At 40.9% G+C, this 15,760-nt stretch overlaps 2 protein-coding genes across 2 annotated transcripts; both read right to left on the bottom strand.

Moving 5' to 3' along the window:
- Nucleotides 1-1,532: 1,532 nt before the first annotated feature.
- On the bottom strand, nt 1,533-8,223 carry LOC135527254 (neuritin-like). The gene is made up of 4 exons (XM_064955853.1): nt 8,187-8,223; nt 7,920-8,009; nt 6,381-6,531; nt 1,533-3,939 (listed from the first exon to the last, which is right to left on the bottom strand). The coding sequence occupies exons 2-4, from the start codon at nt 7,969-7,971 to the stop codon at nt 3,705-3,707; spliced, it is 438 nt and encodes a 145-aa protein (XP_064811925.1). The 5' UTR covers nt 7,972-8,009; nt 8,187-8,223; the 3' UTR covers nt 1,533-3,704.
- Nucleotides 8,224-8,518: 295 nt separating this feature from the next.
- On the bottom strand, nt 8,519-15,506 carry LOC135527243 (translocon-associated protein subunit alpha-like). Its single transcript, XM_064955848.1, has 9 exons — nt 15,282-15,506; nt 14,201-14,307; nt 13,979-14,072; nt 13,708-13,835; nt 11,887-12,021; nt 10,046-10,122; nt 9,791-9,869; nt 9,598-9,691; nt 8,519-9,370 (listed from the first exon to the last, which is right to left on the bottom strand). The coding sequence occupies exons 1-9, from the start codon at nt 15,349-15,351 to the stop codon at nt 9,300-9,302; spliced, it is 855 nt and encodes a 284-aa protein (XP_064811920.1). The 5' UTR covers nt 15,352-15,506; the 3' UTR covers nt 8,519-9,299.
- Between the last annotated feature and the right edge of the window lie 254 nt (nt 15,507-15,760).

Below are 15,760 nucleotides of genomic sequence, written 5' to 3'. Positions count from 1 at the left end.
TTGCCTGCAGTATTGTAAATGCATTTGTTGAAAGTTAGCTCTTGTTGTGGATTTAATCTATTCAAATCAAATCACATTTTATTTGTCACATGTGCCGAATACAACAGGTGTAGGTAGACATTACCGTGAAATGCTTACTTACAAGCCCTTAACCAACAATGCAGTTTTAAGAAATATAAGAGTTAAGGAAATATTTACTAAATAAACAAAAGTTTAAAAAAATTAACAGTAACAATAAAATAACAATAATGAGGCTATATACAGGGGGCACCGGTACCGAGTCAATGTGGGGGGGGTACAGATTAGTCGAGGACATTAATATGTACAGCACCAGTCAGAAGTTTGGACACACCTACTCATTCAAGGGTTTTTCTTTATTTGTATAATAGTGAAGACATCAAAATGTTTAAATAACACATATGTAATCATTTAGTAACTGAAAAAGTGTTAAACAAATCAAAATATATTTTATATTTGAGATTCTTCAAAAGTAGCCAGCCTTTGCCTTGATGACAGCTTTGCACACTCTTGGCATTCTCTCAACCAGATTCATAAGGCCTTCCTTTGACACCGCCTGGTAAAGAGGTCCTGGATGGCAGGAAGCTTGGCCCCAGTGATGTACTGGGCCGTATGCACTACCTGTAGAGCCTTGTGGTCGGAGGCCGAGCAGTGGCCATACCAGGCTGTGATGCTCTCGATGGTGCAGCTGTAGAACTTTTTGAGGATCTGAGGACTCATTAGACCAGTAGACGATAAACACCAAGGAAAGTCATGGATCATCTAATTTTCTTATACTTTGAAAAATGTCTCTGTAAGTAAGTGCAATTCAATAGTTTATACTTCTTCCATCACTGGAACCAATGTTAAGATTATTTATACTTTTCATCAATAACATAGATCTGAATATTCAGTTGTTACTCGTCATCCGATTTCTATTCACCAGCACATTACATGACAGTACAGGAAGAAGATACATACTGTAACATGCAATACAAGCCTACTTTCTTATGATATCTACTAACGTTGATACACAAAAAAAGTGATTGTGTGCATTGTAATGTGGGATATTGTGGGAGATGTACACTGGATTGAAGAAATGTCAGTGATGGAGGAGGCAACATAATGAGGGGCTTACACTACCACCACACATGGATGTTAGCCTCCCATGGGGGAGCCCCGAGGGCCCTGAGCCCTGCTGGACCCTCTGCCTCTTCCCCTACTCCCTCTCTGCTCTCTTTGTGGCCAGGTGGGGGAGAACAGATGGGAGCCCACTAACGAGCGGCTGATTGGCGGCTGGGCTGTTATGTACTGGATCCAGTCCTCATTAGCACCTAGCCACGAGATGACTAAAAAAAGAAATGTGTGGGGAAGCAGAGGAGTGACATCGTATCAACAAAAACTCTTGGTGCCTCGAATCTATCTGTTCTCTATGATTGTGATAGAAAATATACAGAGTATCTGAGAAGCATCGAGTGATCTTGAATTAGTAGATCCCCTCTGTGTGGTCATGCATGTATAAACAGAATGTCATATTTCAAACTTCATACTTTATTTCAAACACATTACTTTGCAATACAATACTTAATACAGGCTTTTTGTAAATAATGTACTCTGTAGTTGGTATCTCTGAAAGACCACATACATATTGAATTCTTACATTCTGTAGTGTTTACTGATGTATTTTTCTCTGTGGTAATTCAATAATCAGTCAGTCATACATGTATAGTAATATACTTGGTGGTTATGATATCTCCCTTAAATAATGTGATATTTTTCATGCTTTCGTTAGCTGCCGATCTCACGGAAAAGGAAAGTAGTCACTCCATAAAGTGTTTACAACACATATTGCTCATGCGAAACTCATTGCTGTTCAAAAATAATAATGGACACTTGGCACCAGGCACACAGATTGGGTGACAGAATGCTACCCCATTCAGGAGCACAGACTAGGTGTGGAGGACAACCAGTACAAACATGCTTACGGAGGATTATGTCTCTTGGGAATGGATTCTAAACTGAATATCTAGACACAACCATGCAGAGAGAGATCCATACTATAGATCATGTTGGAAAGGTACAAAAGAAAAGAAGAAGAATTATCCTGTGTGGGCTGAAATAGTGTGTGGAGATTTTGATTGAGAGATTTGCGCAAAAGTCTGAGCACTAAGTCAGCATTTTCCCCTAATTTCCCATTTGGTTAGAGCACAGTAACAGAAACCTATACACTAACACTACAATATATTGCTGGAAAATGACTTAATGACTTCAATTGCATATTTATATTGACTCAGTTTGATGATATATTGCAGCTGTTGACAACATCAAATACTGTATTGCACTGAGGCATTGGGGCTAACAATGCAAGGTGGTGCCCCAAGAGAATCCTTAACTTAAAGATGTCCTCCAGCAATGTTTTTTTACGTTTACTGTTGAAAAGATACATCCCAAGTATAAATACAGTAAAGTACACACACTAAAGTGTAAGAAAATATGTTTTGAGCAAACTTTGAGGAGTAGGGCATTTAAGGAGTTGGTCTGATGGGATTCTGTGATGTGATCGGCCTCCTCCTTGCTTGAGGAACAGTAGAGGAGCAATAGAGAACAAAAGAGGAAAGGCCCACCCCCCCACTTGTGCTATGTCATGGCAGATTTTGACCACTTATTTAGATGCGCCTTTTTTAAATTTTTATAAATCAGGTGCTAACTGAGGTGAAAAGGAGACTGGAGTACCACTTTAAGTCCTATATATTTTAGCTTTCATAATAAAGTATCTTGTATTTATTTCTACTCAGTAAGCTGTGTTATTGTAAAGTTGAATGTGCTTTGACGTGAACTGTGTACGGTTGTGTATAGTTGTTATGGACTCAATGATATCAAGTGAATTGACAGCCATGCACTTGGGCTTCCATACAGGACAGATTCATAAAACAACATTGAAGATTCTCACATAACCAGATACCATTTTCAGGTAGAATAACTATCCACAATGACTAACGGTAAATTAGGCATTTTACTGTAAAGTGCATAATAAAGCAAGGAACAATATTTTCAGTTAACAGCATTGCCTGACTTTAACAGCACCTACTGTAACAGGATGACCAAAGAAATTGTTTAACAGAGCAAAAATATGGAAAAATGCCTTTTTGGTGTCATTATAGCAGCCATGCAACACCAAACATTGGGCTGGTGTGTAGGGGTCAAAAGGTCAAAGTTGAAAGAATTCACTTGATTGTCAACAAAATTGACCAATTGCTTTAAAATTGCTTTTTTCATAGGCGTATACTGTAATAGGTTTTCATTACAATTGCTTGGGTATTGGGTGTGTATTTTTATCCAGACTCATCAATAATGATGACATTAATATCTAAGGCCCTGATAACATAACCTTCTAAATTACCTAGTGCCATAGACATCTATGGTGGGTAACCCAGAGCGATAGGTATCCCTCCATCTCTCCACAGACATCAATGGCTCTTTTATATCATAGCCTTCCAATTACCCAGTACCAAAGATCTCTATGGCGTCTCCATAGAGACATGGCTCTGTGTGCTAACCTTAATCTATATTCATTCTCTACTCACTGATCCCCCCCCCTCCCCAATCCTTGGCTTCAGTTTTCAGATGTGCTCAGGATGCAGCCGGCCACCCCGGGGAATGTGAGAGTGCATGGGGTTGGGAGCGAGGAGGAGGGAGGCATCCCCCACCTATGTGGATGGCCAGATGGGCCCTTCCAGGATCAGCAAGCCTAGGAGCAGCAGGGGTAGAGGGGATAGAAGCGAGCGCAGGCTGGGGGCCGAGCTGGGGCTGCACAGGTCGAAGAGGCTGCCCTGGAAGCGGATCTTCCTGGAGTCTTCTTTCAGGGTCTCCCAGATGGAGCCCACCTCCTCCTGACACCCGGACAGTGCCGTCAGGGCACACGTGTGGAACGCCTCCCAGTGGCTAGAAGTGAAAGATCCATCAATCAAATGTATTTGATAAAGCCCTTTAACCACCGACACATACATTGCCTCATTCATATTTGACATGAAAACATGCTATTGGTTACAATCTATTGGATTCAAGAATGTTATTGGTTTGATTTATCTGGCACTTTAATCGGCGCACATGCAAGGCTTCAAAGCTCTCCTGTAACACACGGCTGAAGGTGTCTTATAGGAGTATTGTTTGTTGTATTATTGTTTTGAATTGTTGTTTTTATACTACTGTCCAGCAACACTGTAAATTATTGCATTTTGCAAATCAACCCTCCTTTAGCCACAGAAATTAGATTAAAAAAAGAGCTGACGCTGCAAGGGGACATTTTTCACCCAGGAAAGGCAAGGCCTGTGTAAGCTTTAGGCAGTAATATACTGTACTATAGTAATGGAATGCACACATTAACAATGTAAAAAAAAAACAAGATGGCCTCAGAATTTCATTACTGCTGCAGCAAAGTCATAAATTATTCAGTACAGTGGCTGTGTTTCAGCACCATTCATTTCTGCTATCTCCCTCGGAGGTTACAGCATCTTTTTCTTCTCTCCACTGTTCTTCCGCAAGGTACACACCTCGCTGGATTTCAATACAAGATCTGATATACACAAGCAGAAGGAGAATGCTTGGTAAAGTACAGACGCTGTTCTATATACGTTCTATCTGCCTATGGTCGTAAGAGTAATCAGGTTCCATGAGATCCTGGTGCACTGCAAACGCAGATGTACAGTAAGTGCAGATGGATAGAGGATGCTGTACATTGCACACACACATACACACACATAGGGGCGGATTGGCCATCTGGCAATTCTGGCAGAAGCCAGATGGGCTGGACCATTTTTTAGTTGGGTGGGCTAGTTGAAATTGACACACTCAAAAATATATTTTTTTTTACATAAAAATAAAACCATTAAAAGGTGACATGGCCGGTAGCTCATGGGCCTGTTCTCTGTTATAGTAATCGCTAGTGAGCCTTTGGCAGATCAGTGGGAAACAACCAGCCTCCCTACCAAGATAGGCCAGCCTGGTTTTCTGATAAGCTGAGCTGAGATCAAACAAACTCACATTCAAAGTCAAAAATGGCATGAGCAAAGAGACCTGCTCGACTCTGTCATCCATTTGACATCCAAGATCATGGATCGTAAAAAATGAAGAGGGTGCCTACAAACATAGAAAGAGCACATTCTACGTTGTCACCTCACTCAAACATTATTTTTTTTGCGCAGCTAAAACCATGATTTGTTCAAACAGTAAAGTGCATTATCAACATGATTCCTGTAATGAAAGTGTCTGCCCTCCCCCTGTGCCTGTGTCCTCGCTGGGGCCTGCTGCTTTGATGGGCGAGCCATTCTCCTCGCCCTCTAGGCGTTCTGATGGTATAACACTTTAAATGCAATTGCGGGGAAAACACAGCTTTGGAAGCTTTGTCCCCTTGTCCCTGTCGAAGTGATGAGGGTCTCAGCTTTCTGTCCGTATACTTTTTATTTCTCATCTCTCAATATTCAGCTCAATAGCAACTATTTTACAACCAATATATTTGATATGGCTTTGTGATATGGAGCTGCGTGTGTGCAAAATGCGCACTGGCCATTGAAAGGGCATAGGCCTATTAAAAAATGATAATATTAAGGTCTCATAGCCCACAACTAGTAGCTATGAGACATGTAGCTTACACATTTGTTTTAGGACTTTACATTTATTGTTAGATAAATACACAGTGACCAGTTTATTAGGTACCTGGTTGGACCCCCCTTTGCCTTCAGAACAGCCTGAATTCTTCAGGGCATGGATTCTGTAAGGTGTGGCGTTCAAACGTTGCTCTATTGGTATCAAGTGACCTAACGTGTGCCAGGAAAACATTCCCCACACCATTACACCACCGACACCAGACTGTACTGTTGACCCCAGGCAGGTGTCAAGCCACGGCCACATGACTCACTGTCTGTAGGAGCAAACCATTTTTGTGTACGGGATCGTGTACCTAATAAACTGGCCACTGAGTATACATGGCTACTAGCAGTAAGAATTATATTAAGTTAGCAATCTAGTTAATGTGTTTTGAGTTTTTACTTCCTTTGGTGTTGAACCCCAAATTAATTAGCCTATGATAGTGCACCTAAAGATGAATGTAATTAATCTCTATTGAAAAAAAATGGAAATTCTGGAGTGCTATTCTGACAGTAAAATATAGCAACGAGCCTGTAGTCTAATTGTCACTGGATTAGGATGCACATAAAAATATATTGAATCATGCATTCCTGCTTGGACATGTTAGATGGAAAAACTTATTTCTTGAATTCTTGAGTTGGCAGGGTGATATGGGCTAGTGTGGATAAAATGTCAGGGCCGAATTGTCCCAGTCCCTGTCCCAGTCCGCCCCTGCACACACACACACACACCCCTCTCACCTGCACACAGCTTCCACTCCCATCTCGCTGGTCACATTCTCTTGGTAGTTATCCATGCTCTCCCCCAACTCCAGAACACAGTCAGAGAAGTCCCTGTAAATATTCTCACACTTCACATCTGCAGCTGAGACTCTTGCCACAGTCAGGGACACTGCAAAACACAGAAAGAAAAATACATTCAAATGCATTAAGGAAAGAATTCCCCTTTGTTCTCATAAGTTTCGTTGTACATTTCAGGCATTGCACTTACAGAGGCCAAATATAATTGTTTTATGTCATGATAGAATAACAATAGGCTCTTGTATTACCTTTATCTAGATATTTATCTACCTCCCTATTTGAAGCAAAGGGTGTCTTGGGAGGATGGGAGGATGCCAAAAGTAGGTCACCCTCCTTCTATGTTGTTCTTGGAGTTAAAATGGAGGAAACAGAGGAATATCAGCCCTCAGCTTCCCTCCCAGGACTTTAGGAGATTTGGCAGGATACATTTTTCTTCCAGTCATTCCAAATTGCCTCTCAATGTAGTTTTAATGACGAGGGTTGCATGGGAGATATTTGGCCTGCTTGGACAGTGTGATTTAGATACAATCAGCATAGGCCACCTGTGAGAATGATTGTCATAATTCTCTCTCATCTCCCTCCTCTCTCACACTCACTTATTGATTGCTTAGGGTCAGGGATAAGGTATCAAAGGTCACTATAATAGCCACTGTCTGGGACATCAGCTTGAAATGATCGTTTTAAAAGCATAGAAAACATTGAAATTAATCAGGGATTTTGTTATATTGGGATTCTGAAGAAAGACCAACTGCTCCTAGATTTTGTTGGTTTGCCTGGATCATTTCCAAGAAATCTATTCAATTCCCAAGTCCCACTGCACTGTAGGCTGTCTCACATTCAATCCATTGCCCCCTGCCAAAAAGCAACGCCTTGCTAGATGTAAGGTAGGCAGTGGTTATATTACTATTTGTTCAATATGAATATTGTTATAGGACACCAATATGATTCAGCTTGCACAGGTTCAAAAAGTTTAAAACCAGGAATAATTGTTTAATTTAACAGAATGGATATGGACATATGTGCATATGTGCAGACATTGCATAAAGACTTATGTTCTGAGTGAATGCATGGGATTAATTTATTAAACAAGAATGCCAGATGTAGGGTAAGTGACACTACAATACTTTAAAATATGTGTTGTCATTTGCTTTCAATTATTTGTGCATTAATACATGCTTTATACATCAACAAAACTCTGCAAGTCTATTTTTGGCCAAAGATCTTTAAAGCACTCCAAAATCTATCCTACAACACACACCTGAGGGATGAGGAGTTATTGATAACCTCTTCAAATATGAAAAGGGCTCGTCACTGTCAAATAATTCAACTCTATTCTCACCCTGTATGCAACATCTAAATTTAGACTACACCCTTAATTAATAAAATATTACATATTTTAGCCAAGATATTATAAAACGTGCAATACGAAAAAGTATTGTTCTACCAATAAATCTAAAATGACACTTTATCCAGCCTTACCTAATGCAATAAATGCACAAAATCTTGAAATTTTCACCGACGTAAATCCCATATCCCATATCAAACCCAGCGGAGGGTGCCTTGCGCCATCTGTGGGATCCAACAGAATCGCTCATAAATTGAGATAAAATCAAAGCGAAGTAAAATGAATCAATCAAAATAAATGACTTGTTGCGGCATATATGTGTTAACAGGAGGCGATTAACATTTGCCGAATCAGTTGCAGTTTATTCTCGATCAAAACGAATGGAACAACCGTGACGTTACCTGCTCCTTTCGTGCGTGCTGCCTCTCCGAGCGCTTCTCTCACTCACCTCATTGACGCTCCGCGCCAGAGATACGTTTAGTGCCATCCCATGTTTCTCATTTGCTGACAGTAAACAGACAAATAGCCCATTGGTACATATTTGGTCTCCTCAGTCGGTTCCCTGTTTATCTGACACTAGTCATCTTTTTCTTCGGAGAATAATACTGAGCAAAATCAAAAGACCAATTATTGTGCTTATTTCAGAACATCATACATTGTGGCATGAAAGAACATCACTTCAACTTTAAGAAAAGAAAAAGGCAAATATTTCAAGAAAGTGAACACATTTCTTATCCAGATTTTTTTACCTTTTATTTATTTTAGAAAAAAATTACAGCATTTCACCAATGTACTGTAGGTACATTTATGGTGGTATATGGTCTGGGATTAAATGTAACCTGACACTGACAGCAAGTCATGTTTGAAATACAGTTGCATCATTCATATTTAACAATGTAACTTGGTAGCGGGTGGACTTTACTTTCTAAATTCTCTTCAATGAGCATTTCACAGCTTTATGATATTACAAAGTATGACATGAACAAGGAAAACCTTCCCTTGGAAGAACTTTGAGGTCACCATCTCAATTCCTGACTGTGTAGATGAACTGAGGGAGTCGTGAGGCACAGAATGAAATAGAACAAAACGCTTAATATCGTAATACTTCAGAAATTAAAGCATTCATTACAAAAAAATACAACAAAAAAAACAAGATGATTAAAATACTTGGTGTAGCATTACTGGTTTCTTTGGCAGGTATAACACTCCACGTCTCACCCATCTTTCATGGATCTGGCACGGTGATCCATTTACTCAGTCTTTAGTCTTATATCAGTCTCAAAATGTCCAGCTGGAGTGGTGTCTAAATGGGACACAATCATGACACCACTATCTTCAGTCCAAGAACGTTTGGTGTAGGCCTATGTATCGGGGGCATATCGGAAAAGCTTGAGTAACTAACTAGATCCACCCAGAGGTTGATGTTGGTTGGGTTGTTGGAGCTTGTGATGGCATGGGCCTTGAACATGGGCCTGGTGGACATTGATATGAAGATGGCCGCATCATGGAATGATTTATTGATCTACTCCAGCCGCTCTCTTGGTGCGTTTCCTCGGGGAGGCTTTAGGGGATGCCGATGCCTTGCCTGTAAAAGAGACAAAGAGAGAAACAGAGAGAGATAGAGGATGGTCAATGTAGAAATTTGAGTTGATATTCATCCCTGCACAGACAAGATGAAAAAATAGGATGCCTTTTCAACCAAAGCACGCTTCCAAAAAAGTGGTTGCATAAGCAGAGTATGAATCTGTCTCCCTGCACTCAGGAGGAAAAGCTATGGCAGAGTATCCAAGCTCATGACAAAGCTCAACTTACTCATGATGTTGAGGGTCTCCTGGGGAATCCAGCTGATGTCCACATCGTTCATCCCACCGGTGCCCTTCTCCATCTTCACTGGGAGCCTCTTCCTCTGCACAACATAGGTCATCACTTAATTTACCCAGGTGCTATTTCTTTATGTAACATTCACCACCCCATGTAAAGAGCTGGAGATATTTTAGACTCGTACCGTCCTAGACTCCAGCACCTGGTACATGCCAAAGATCGCCAAGACAACTAATCCAGCCAGGAAGATGTACATGAACACTCTGGAGGAGAAACAAAGCAAAATGTGTCATACTAACAGTTCATGGATAATGTAATAAAATAATAATATCGACAATATAACATTTGTTACCATATTTAAACAAATGTACCTGACATAAATTAATTGAACCAAATGCGAGTATAAAAATAAAATTGATGTATGCAAAGAAATGCTTACGTCTCTCCATCCAGTCCCTCCTCCAGTTCAACGATAGTGACGGTCTGGTTGTAAATGGCCATCTGGAAACCGTTGCCCTGCGTAACAGTCAAAACCCAAGATCAGCGCCTCAGCCCATACATTCCAAGAGATTTCTGAACATCTAGTCAAGAACCCTGGGCTGGGTCAAGGACCATATCACCTCCACCCTACCTGACACCCTAGACCCACTCCAATTTGCTTACCGCCCAAATAGGTCCACAGACGATGCAATCTCAACCACACTGCACACTGCCCTAACCCATCTGGACAAGAGGAATACCTATGTGAGAATGCTGTTCATCGACTACAGCTCGGCATTTAACACCATAGTACCCTCCAAGCTCGTCATCAAGCTCGAGACCCTGGGTCTCGACCCCGCCCTTTGCAACTGGGTACTGGACTTCCTGACGGGCCGCCCCCGGGTGGGAGGGTAGGCAACAACATCTCCACCCTGCTGATCCTCAACACTGGGGCCCCACAAGGGTGCGTTCTGAGCCCTCTCCTGTACTCCCTGTTCACCCACGACTGCGTGGCCACACACGCCTCCAACTCAATCATCAAGTTTGCGGACGACACAACAGTGGTAGGCTTGATTACCAACAACGACGAGACGGCCTACAGGGAGGAGGTGAGGGCCCTCGGAGTGTGGTGTCAGGAAAATAACCTCACACTCAACGTCAACAAAACTAAGGAGATGATTGTGGACTTCAGGAAACAGCAGAGGGAACACCCCCCTATCCACATCGATGGAACAGTAGTGGAGAGGGTAGTAAGTTTTAAGATCCTCGGCATACACATCACAGACAAACTGAATTGGTCCACCCACACAGACAGCATCGTGAAGAAGGCGCAGCAGCGCCTCTTCAACCTCAGGAGGCTGAAGAAATTCGGCTTGTCACCAAAAGCACTCACAAACTTCTACAGATGCACAATCGAGAGCATCCTGGCGGGCTGTATCACCGCCTGGTACGGCAACTGCTCCGCCCACAACCGTAAGGCTCTCCAGAGGGTAGTGAGGTCTGCACAACACATCACCAGGGGCAAACTACCTGCCCTCCAGGACACCTACATCACCCGATGTTACAGGAAGGCCATAAAGATCATTAAGGACAACAACCACCCGAGCCACTGCCTGTTCACCCCGCTATCATCCAGAAGGCGAGGTCAGTACAGGTGCATCAAAGCTGGGACCGAGAGACTGAAAAACAGCTTCTATCTCAAGGTCATCAGACTGTTAAACAGCCACCACTAACATTGAGTGGCTGCTGCCAACACACTGACTCAACTCCAGCCACTTTAATAATGGGAATTGATGGGACATGATGTAAAATATATCACTAGCCACTTTAAACAATGCTACCTAATATAATGTTTACATACCCTACATTATTCATCTCATATGTATACGTATATACTGTGTCTATATCATCTACTGCATCTTTATGTAATACATGTATCACTAGCAACTTTAACTATGCCACTTTGTTTACATACTCATCTCATATGTATATACTGTACTCGATACCATCTACTGTATCTTGCCTATGCTGCTCTGTACCATCACTCATTCAAATATATTTATGTACATATTCTTTATCCCCTTACACTTGTGTGTATAAGACAGTAGTTTTGGAATTGTTAGTTAGATTACTTGTTGGTTATTACTACATTGTCGGAACTAGAAGCACAAACATTTCGCTACACTCGCATTAACATCTGCTAACCATGTGTATATGACAAATAAAATTTGATTTGATTTGAAGATGCAAGACACTCTATCAATAATGTATCAATCAATCAACCAATCAATCTAGTCTCACCTCACTGTCCTGGTAGTTGAGTAGGATGACCAGGCCGAAGGGACGACCAGCCATGGACTGAGCAGGTATGAAGGAGTACTCAAAGGAGGCCTGCTGCTGGGGCTGGACCACAGTGCTCAGGGGCAAGGCTGTGAACTAGATACCAAAAACATGTTGTCTACTTTTCTGATCAACAATAGCATAAAGTTCCCAAAACTGCATAACAGGGTATTCCATGTACACTGAGTATACAAAACATTATCATGACCCTCTATTTCCATGACAGACTGAACAGGTGAATCCAGGTGATGTCACTTGTTAAATCCACTTCAATAAATATAGATGAAGGGGAGGAGACAGGTTAAAGAAGAATTTGACACAGTTGATACATACCTTGAGACAATTGATACATGGATTGTGTATGTGGTATGGTAGTAGGTGCGAGGCACACCAGTTTGTGTCAAGAACTGCAATGCTGCTGGGTTTTTCACACTCAACAGTTTCCAAGGAACATCCAGGCAACTTGACACAACTGTGTGTATCATTGGAGTCAACATGAGCCAGCATCCCTGTGGAATGCTTTCGACATATTGGAGTCTATGCCCCGACGAATTGAGGTTGTTCTGAGGGGGGAGGGATTCCAACTCAATGTGTTTATTTTCTATATTTGTTAACATATGGAATTTTTTAAGATGGTCACACCAAGGATCATTTAGTTATTTGATTTTTAATTCTAAGACCCCTTCAGGTAACAAAAACAAATCTACAAAAATTATTGGATTAAAACATCGAATTTGGCATACTGCCATTAGCCAATAGAAACACAATGAATAATAGATTCACTATATGGAACAACAGATAGTAAAAAAAAAACATCTAAAGGAAGTTTGTTCTGCTGCGTCTGTCCTACATCTGAGCGATAAGGAAAATCAGGAAACAATTTATGTACAGTATTTATCCCCTTATGTTAGGCAGTAAACCATCTCCATACTGTAGTTCCATTCATTTTTTAAACTGGTACCAGGGACCTTCAGACAAGTCTTATAAGGCTTGTGGGCGTCCTAGAGCAAAACGGAAAACACCACTGTGTTCGTGAGAGTCTCATCACCATAAAGGGGTCATAATACTTTGTAGGCCAAACCGTTCAGTCGTTCTTCTGAGAAGACCGATTTTTGGGATGTCTCATGGTCTAACAAACACCGCTCTAGCTCTGCCACCCTTCACCGCAGATTCGGAAGGGCGATATCGGCGGATGTGGTGAATTGAGACGCAGCCCATGTAAAGACAAAAACAGATATCTCTAGCTTGATGGGGATTGTTTTTATGTTAATTCGATTTCAGCTGGGGCACAGAAATTGTAGGCGAAGGGTTAACATGACCTTTATGAATTATGAAGCCTTTTGTGCTTTTTTTATTACAATAAATGCTTCAAAATTCACAAAAAGCGACATTAGCTGATGAAGATTATTTCATAGAACAAAACGTATAAGATCTCCTAAGCCTGTGTTTTACAACAGACCTTATTTTTGGTGTTTAGCCAAAAACCCTACAAATTTTAAATTTTACCATAGGCTTTGTCCAACGAATCATGGCGGAGTTAGTACCAACAAAAAGACAACATTACTATTGCTCTCTGTTATGGGTAACATATGTTATTGGGTTTGTAAAGGCTTTATAAGAAGTTTATATTCTAGTAATCATTAGATAATAAATTGGAAGTAAACAGACTACAAACCCATTTATAATGTATAATGTGTTAGATAATGATGTGTGTTTTCAAGGGGACTTTCTATTTCTCAGATGAGGCATGCAAGCATCATGTGTCCCAGAACCCAGACTCACATTCTGGATGTAGAACTGGAAGTCCTGAGGGTAACGGAAGGAGGCCTCCAGGGAATGGACAGTGAAATCATGGCTTCCCTTATTGGTGAAACCCACCAGAAACTTTGCAATCTCATTGGCTGGGAACTCTGGATGGAGGGCACAATGATATACAAATTAAACCGTTGATGTGAATAATTCCATTCCATGCTGTCTTGCATATTTCCCTTTAACTTACACAGGATGACTGAGTAAAACGATATGAGTATCCATAAAGGAAGAGAAGACTTACCTTCCCCGGTCACAAAGATGATGGTGGTGTCAGCATCAGGGTGAGAGGTTACATCTCCAACTGCAGCATCTTCATCTAAGTCATCTTCTGATTCCTGAGAGATTTCAAAATGCAATGGAAAGAAACTAGATTAAATGCACTGAATTGAGAAAATAGTACTTACATTCATTTGGTAGGGACAATAGAAGCCGCTTTCATCCTAGTTCGAACAACGTCACATACTGAGCCTGGGACCTGATCTTCCTCCACCAGCAACTCATCCTCCTCTTCCTCATCGACTGTTGCATGTGGGGCGATGTCTTCCGCAGACTCTTCTGCAGATACCTGGCCTGTCCCAACACAGAGAAGAATCCATTAGCGATGAATCCATTTTAACACATACATGTGAAATAAATTGTTATAAAAGCAGCCTCTGTCTGAGAACGAAGTCGCTTAACCTGTGTGCCTGAAGGTACTATAATAGTTGATGACAGTTGTGATGAAAAACTCTGGAAGCACTTGCACCAAAAACAAACATTGGATCAAATCAATGTAAAATAGTGACAGCAGTAAATTGATACAAATGGTCATGAGAAGAGCTTTATCCCGTTCATTGTGTAATACTATGATGGTGTATTACAATACTCTGTTCACAATGAATGTGTAGGCTAAAGGCTAAAACTGGGTCATGTTATGATTGATGATTGGTAATTATTCGAAAATGCTTTATAAAACTTTGGATAGCAAATTGTAAAGTCGGTCATCATTCAGCAGTAGGCCCTTTGAATGAATTGGAACACTATGTAACAGACAAAGATACAACGTAACAGTCAGAGGCCTCATCACCGGTGTTAAAATGTATCAACACTAACGGAAAGGCGATCCTGGGACACGTCACCATAGAAGATAGGGAAACCCAGCGTAGAGCAACAATATTGCCTGTCAGAGACATTTCGTATTGGAAATTAATATAATTTCATTCTTCCAGATAAGGTTTTCTTATTATCTTAAACCACAAAACTACATATATGGTAATTATGCATTTGCATAAGCATGCGAGGTATCAATAAGCCTATATCGAGAGAGCTTCCCAAAGTTTTATGTTCCTCCTATAATTTGTGTTAAATGCATTTGTTTACTTGATTTATCAGACAAGGATATTGAGCATGAAGCTTTCTGACAAAGCAGTATTTTTTTTATATCACTGAATGAAAAACTGCATTATGCCACGTCAAATGTTAACTTTGCTAAGTTTTCAATATTGCAATGAACTCTCTCTGGACTGCTAGTGAAGAACGCAAATTCGAAATAGTAAATTACTTACCGAACGACATCTGGCCACATGGGAAAGTCACGAGGAAAAGTACAAGTATTTTTGATCCGAAATTAAACATTTTGCTGCCGTCAAGTTTGTAGCTTGCTACACATCAGCAGTCAGAGAAAGGTTAGCGAAGGGGTGGGATAAGAGAGTTTTTGAGACGCACCATACTATGCACATATTGGTGATGTCACCATTTTTTGGGGGAAATTGATTGAATCAACCTTATTTTACTAGGCTAATGGCAAGGCCCACACATTTGTGAGACACCCTAACCCTTCCCATTTATGAAATGGATGGTTGTGTAAAAATATTTGACTGCAAAAGTGGTTAGATTGAAAGATATTGTGACACACCCCACAAACCACTGCAGGGTGGTGTGATGGGCCCCCGATTTTTCTGAGCAAAAAAATAAAAAATAAATAAAAATGTTGGTATAATTTTCGCTGTTGGACATAAAAGACTGTAAAAACACCTGGAAATCA

This window comes from Oncorhynchus masou, chromosome 5 (assembly GCF_036934945.1).
Source record: "Oncorhynchus masou masou isolate Uvic2021 chromosome 5, UVic_Omas_1.1, whole genome shotgun sequence".
Lineage (NCBI taxonomy): Eukaryota > Metazoa > Chordata > Actinopteri > Salmoniformes > Salmonidae > Oncorhynchus > Oncorhynchus masou.
This window is presented reverse-complemented; position numbering and strand designations above follow the sequence as displayed.

Coding starts and splice junctions, on each gene's coding strand:
- LOC135527243 (XM_064955848.1), bottom strand. CDS start 15,351: ATGTTTAATTTCGGATCAAAAATACTTGTACTTTTCCTCGTGACTTTC. Junction 13,836..13,978: donor CATCTTTGTGACCGGGGAAG/GTAAGTCTTCTC, acceptor CCCTCCATCCAG/AGTTCCCAGCCAATGAGATT. Junction 12,022..13,707: donor TCCAGTTCTACATCCAGAAT/GTGAGTCTGGGT, acceptor TTTGGTATCTAG/TTCACAGCCTTGCCCCTGAG.
- LOC135527254 (XM_064955853.1), bottom strand. CDS start 7,971: ATGGGATTTACGTCGGTGAAAATTTCAAGATTTTGTGCATTTATTGCA. Junction 6,532..7,919: donor TTGTGCATTTATTGCATTAG/GTAAGGCTGGAT, acceptor TGTGTTTTGCAG/TGTCCCTGACTGTGGCAAGA. Junction 3,940..6,380: donor GGAGTGGAAGCTGTGTGCAG/GTGAGAGGGGTG, acceptor TTTCACTTCTAG/CCACTGGGAGGCGTTCCACA.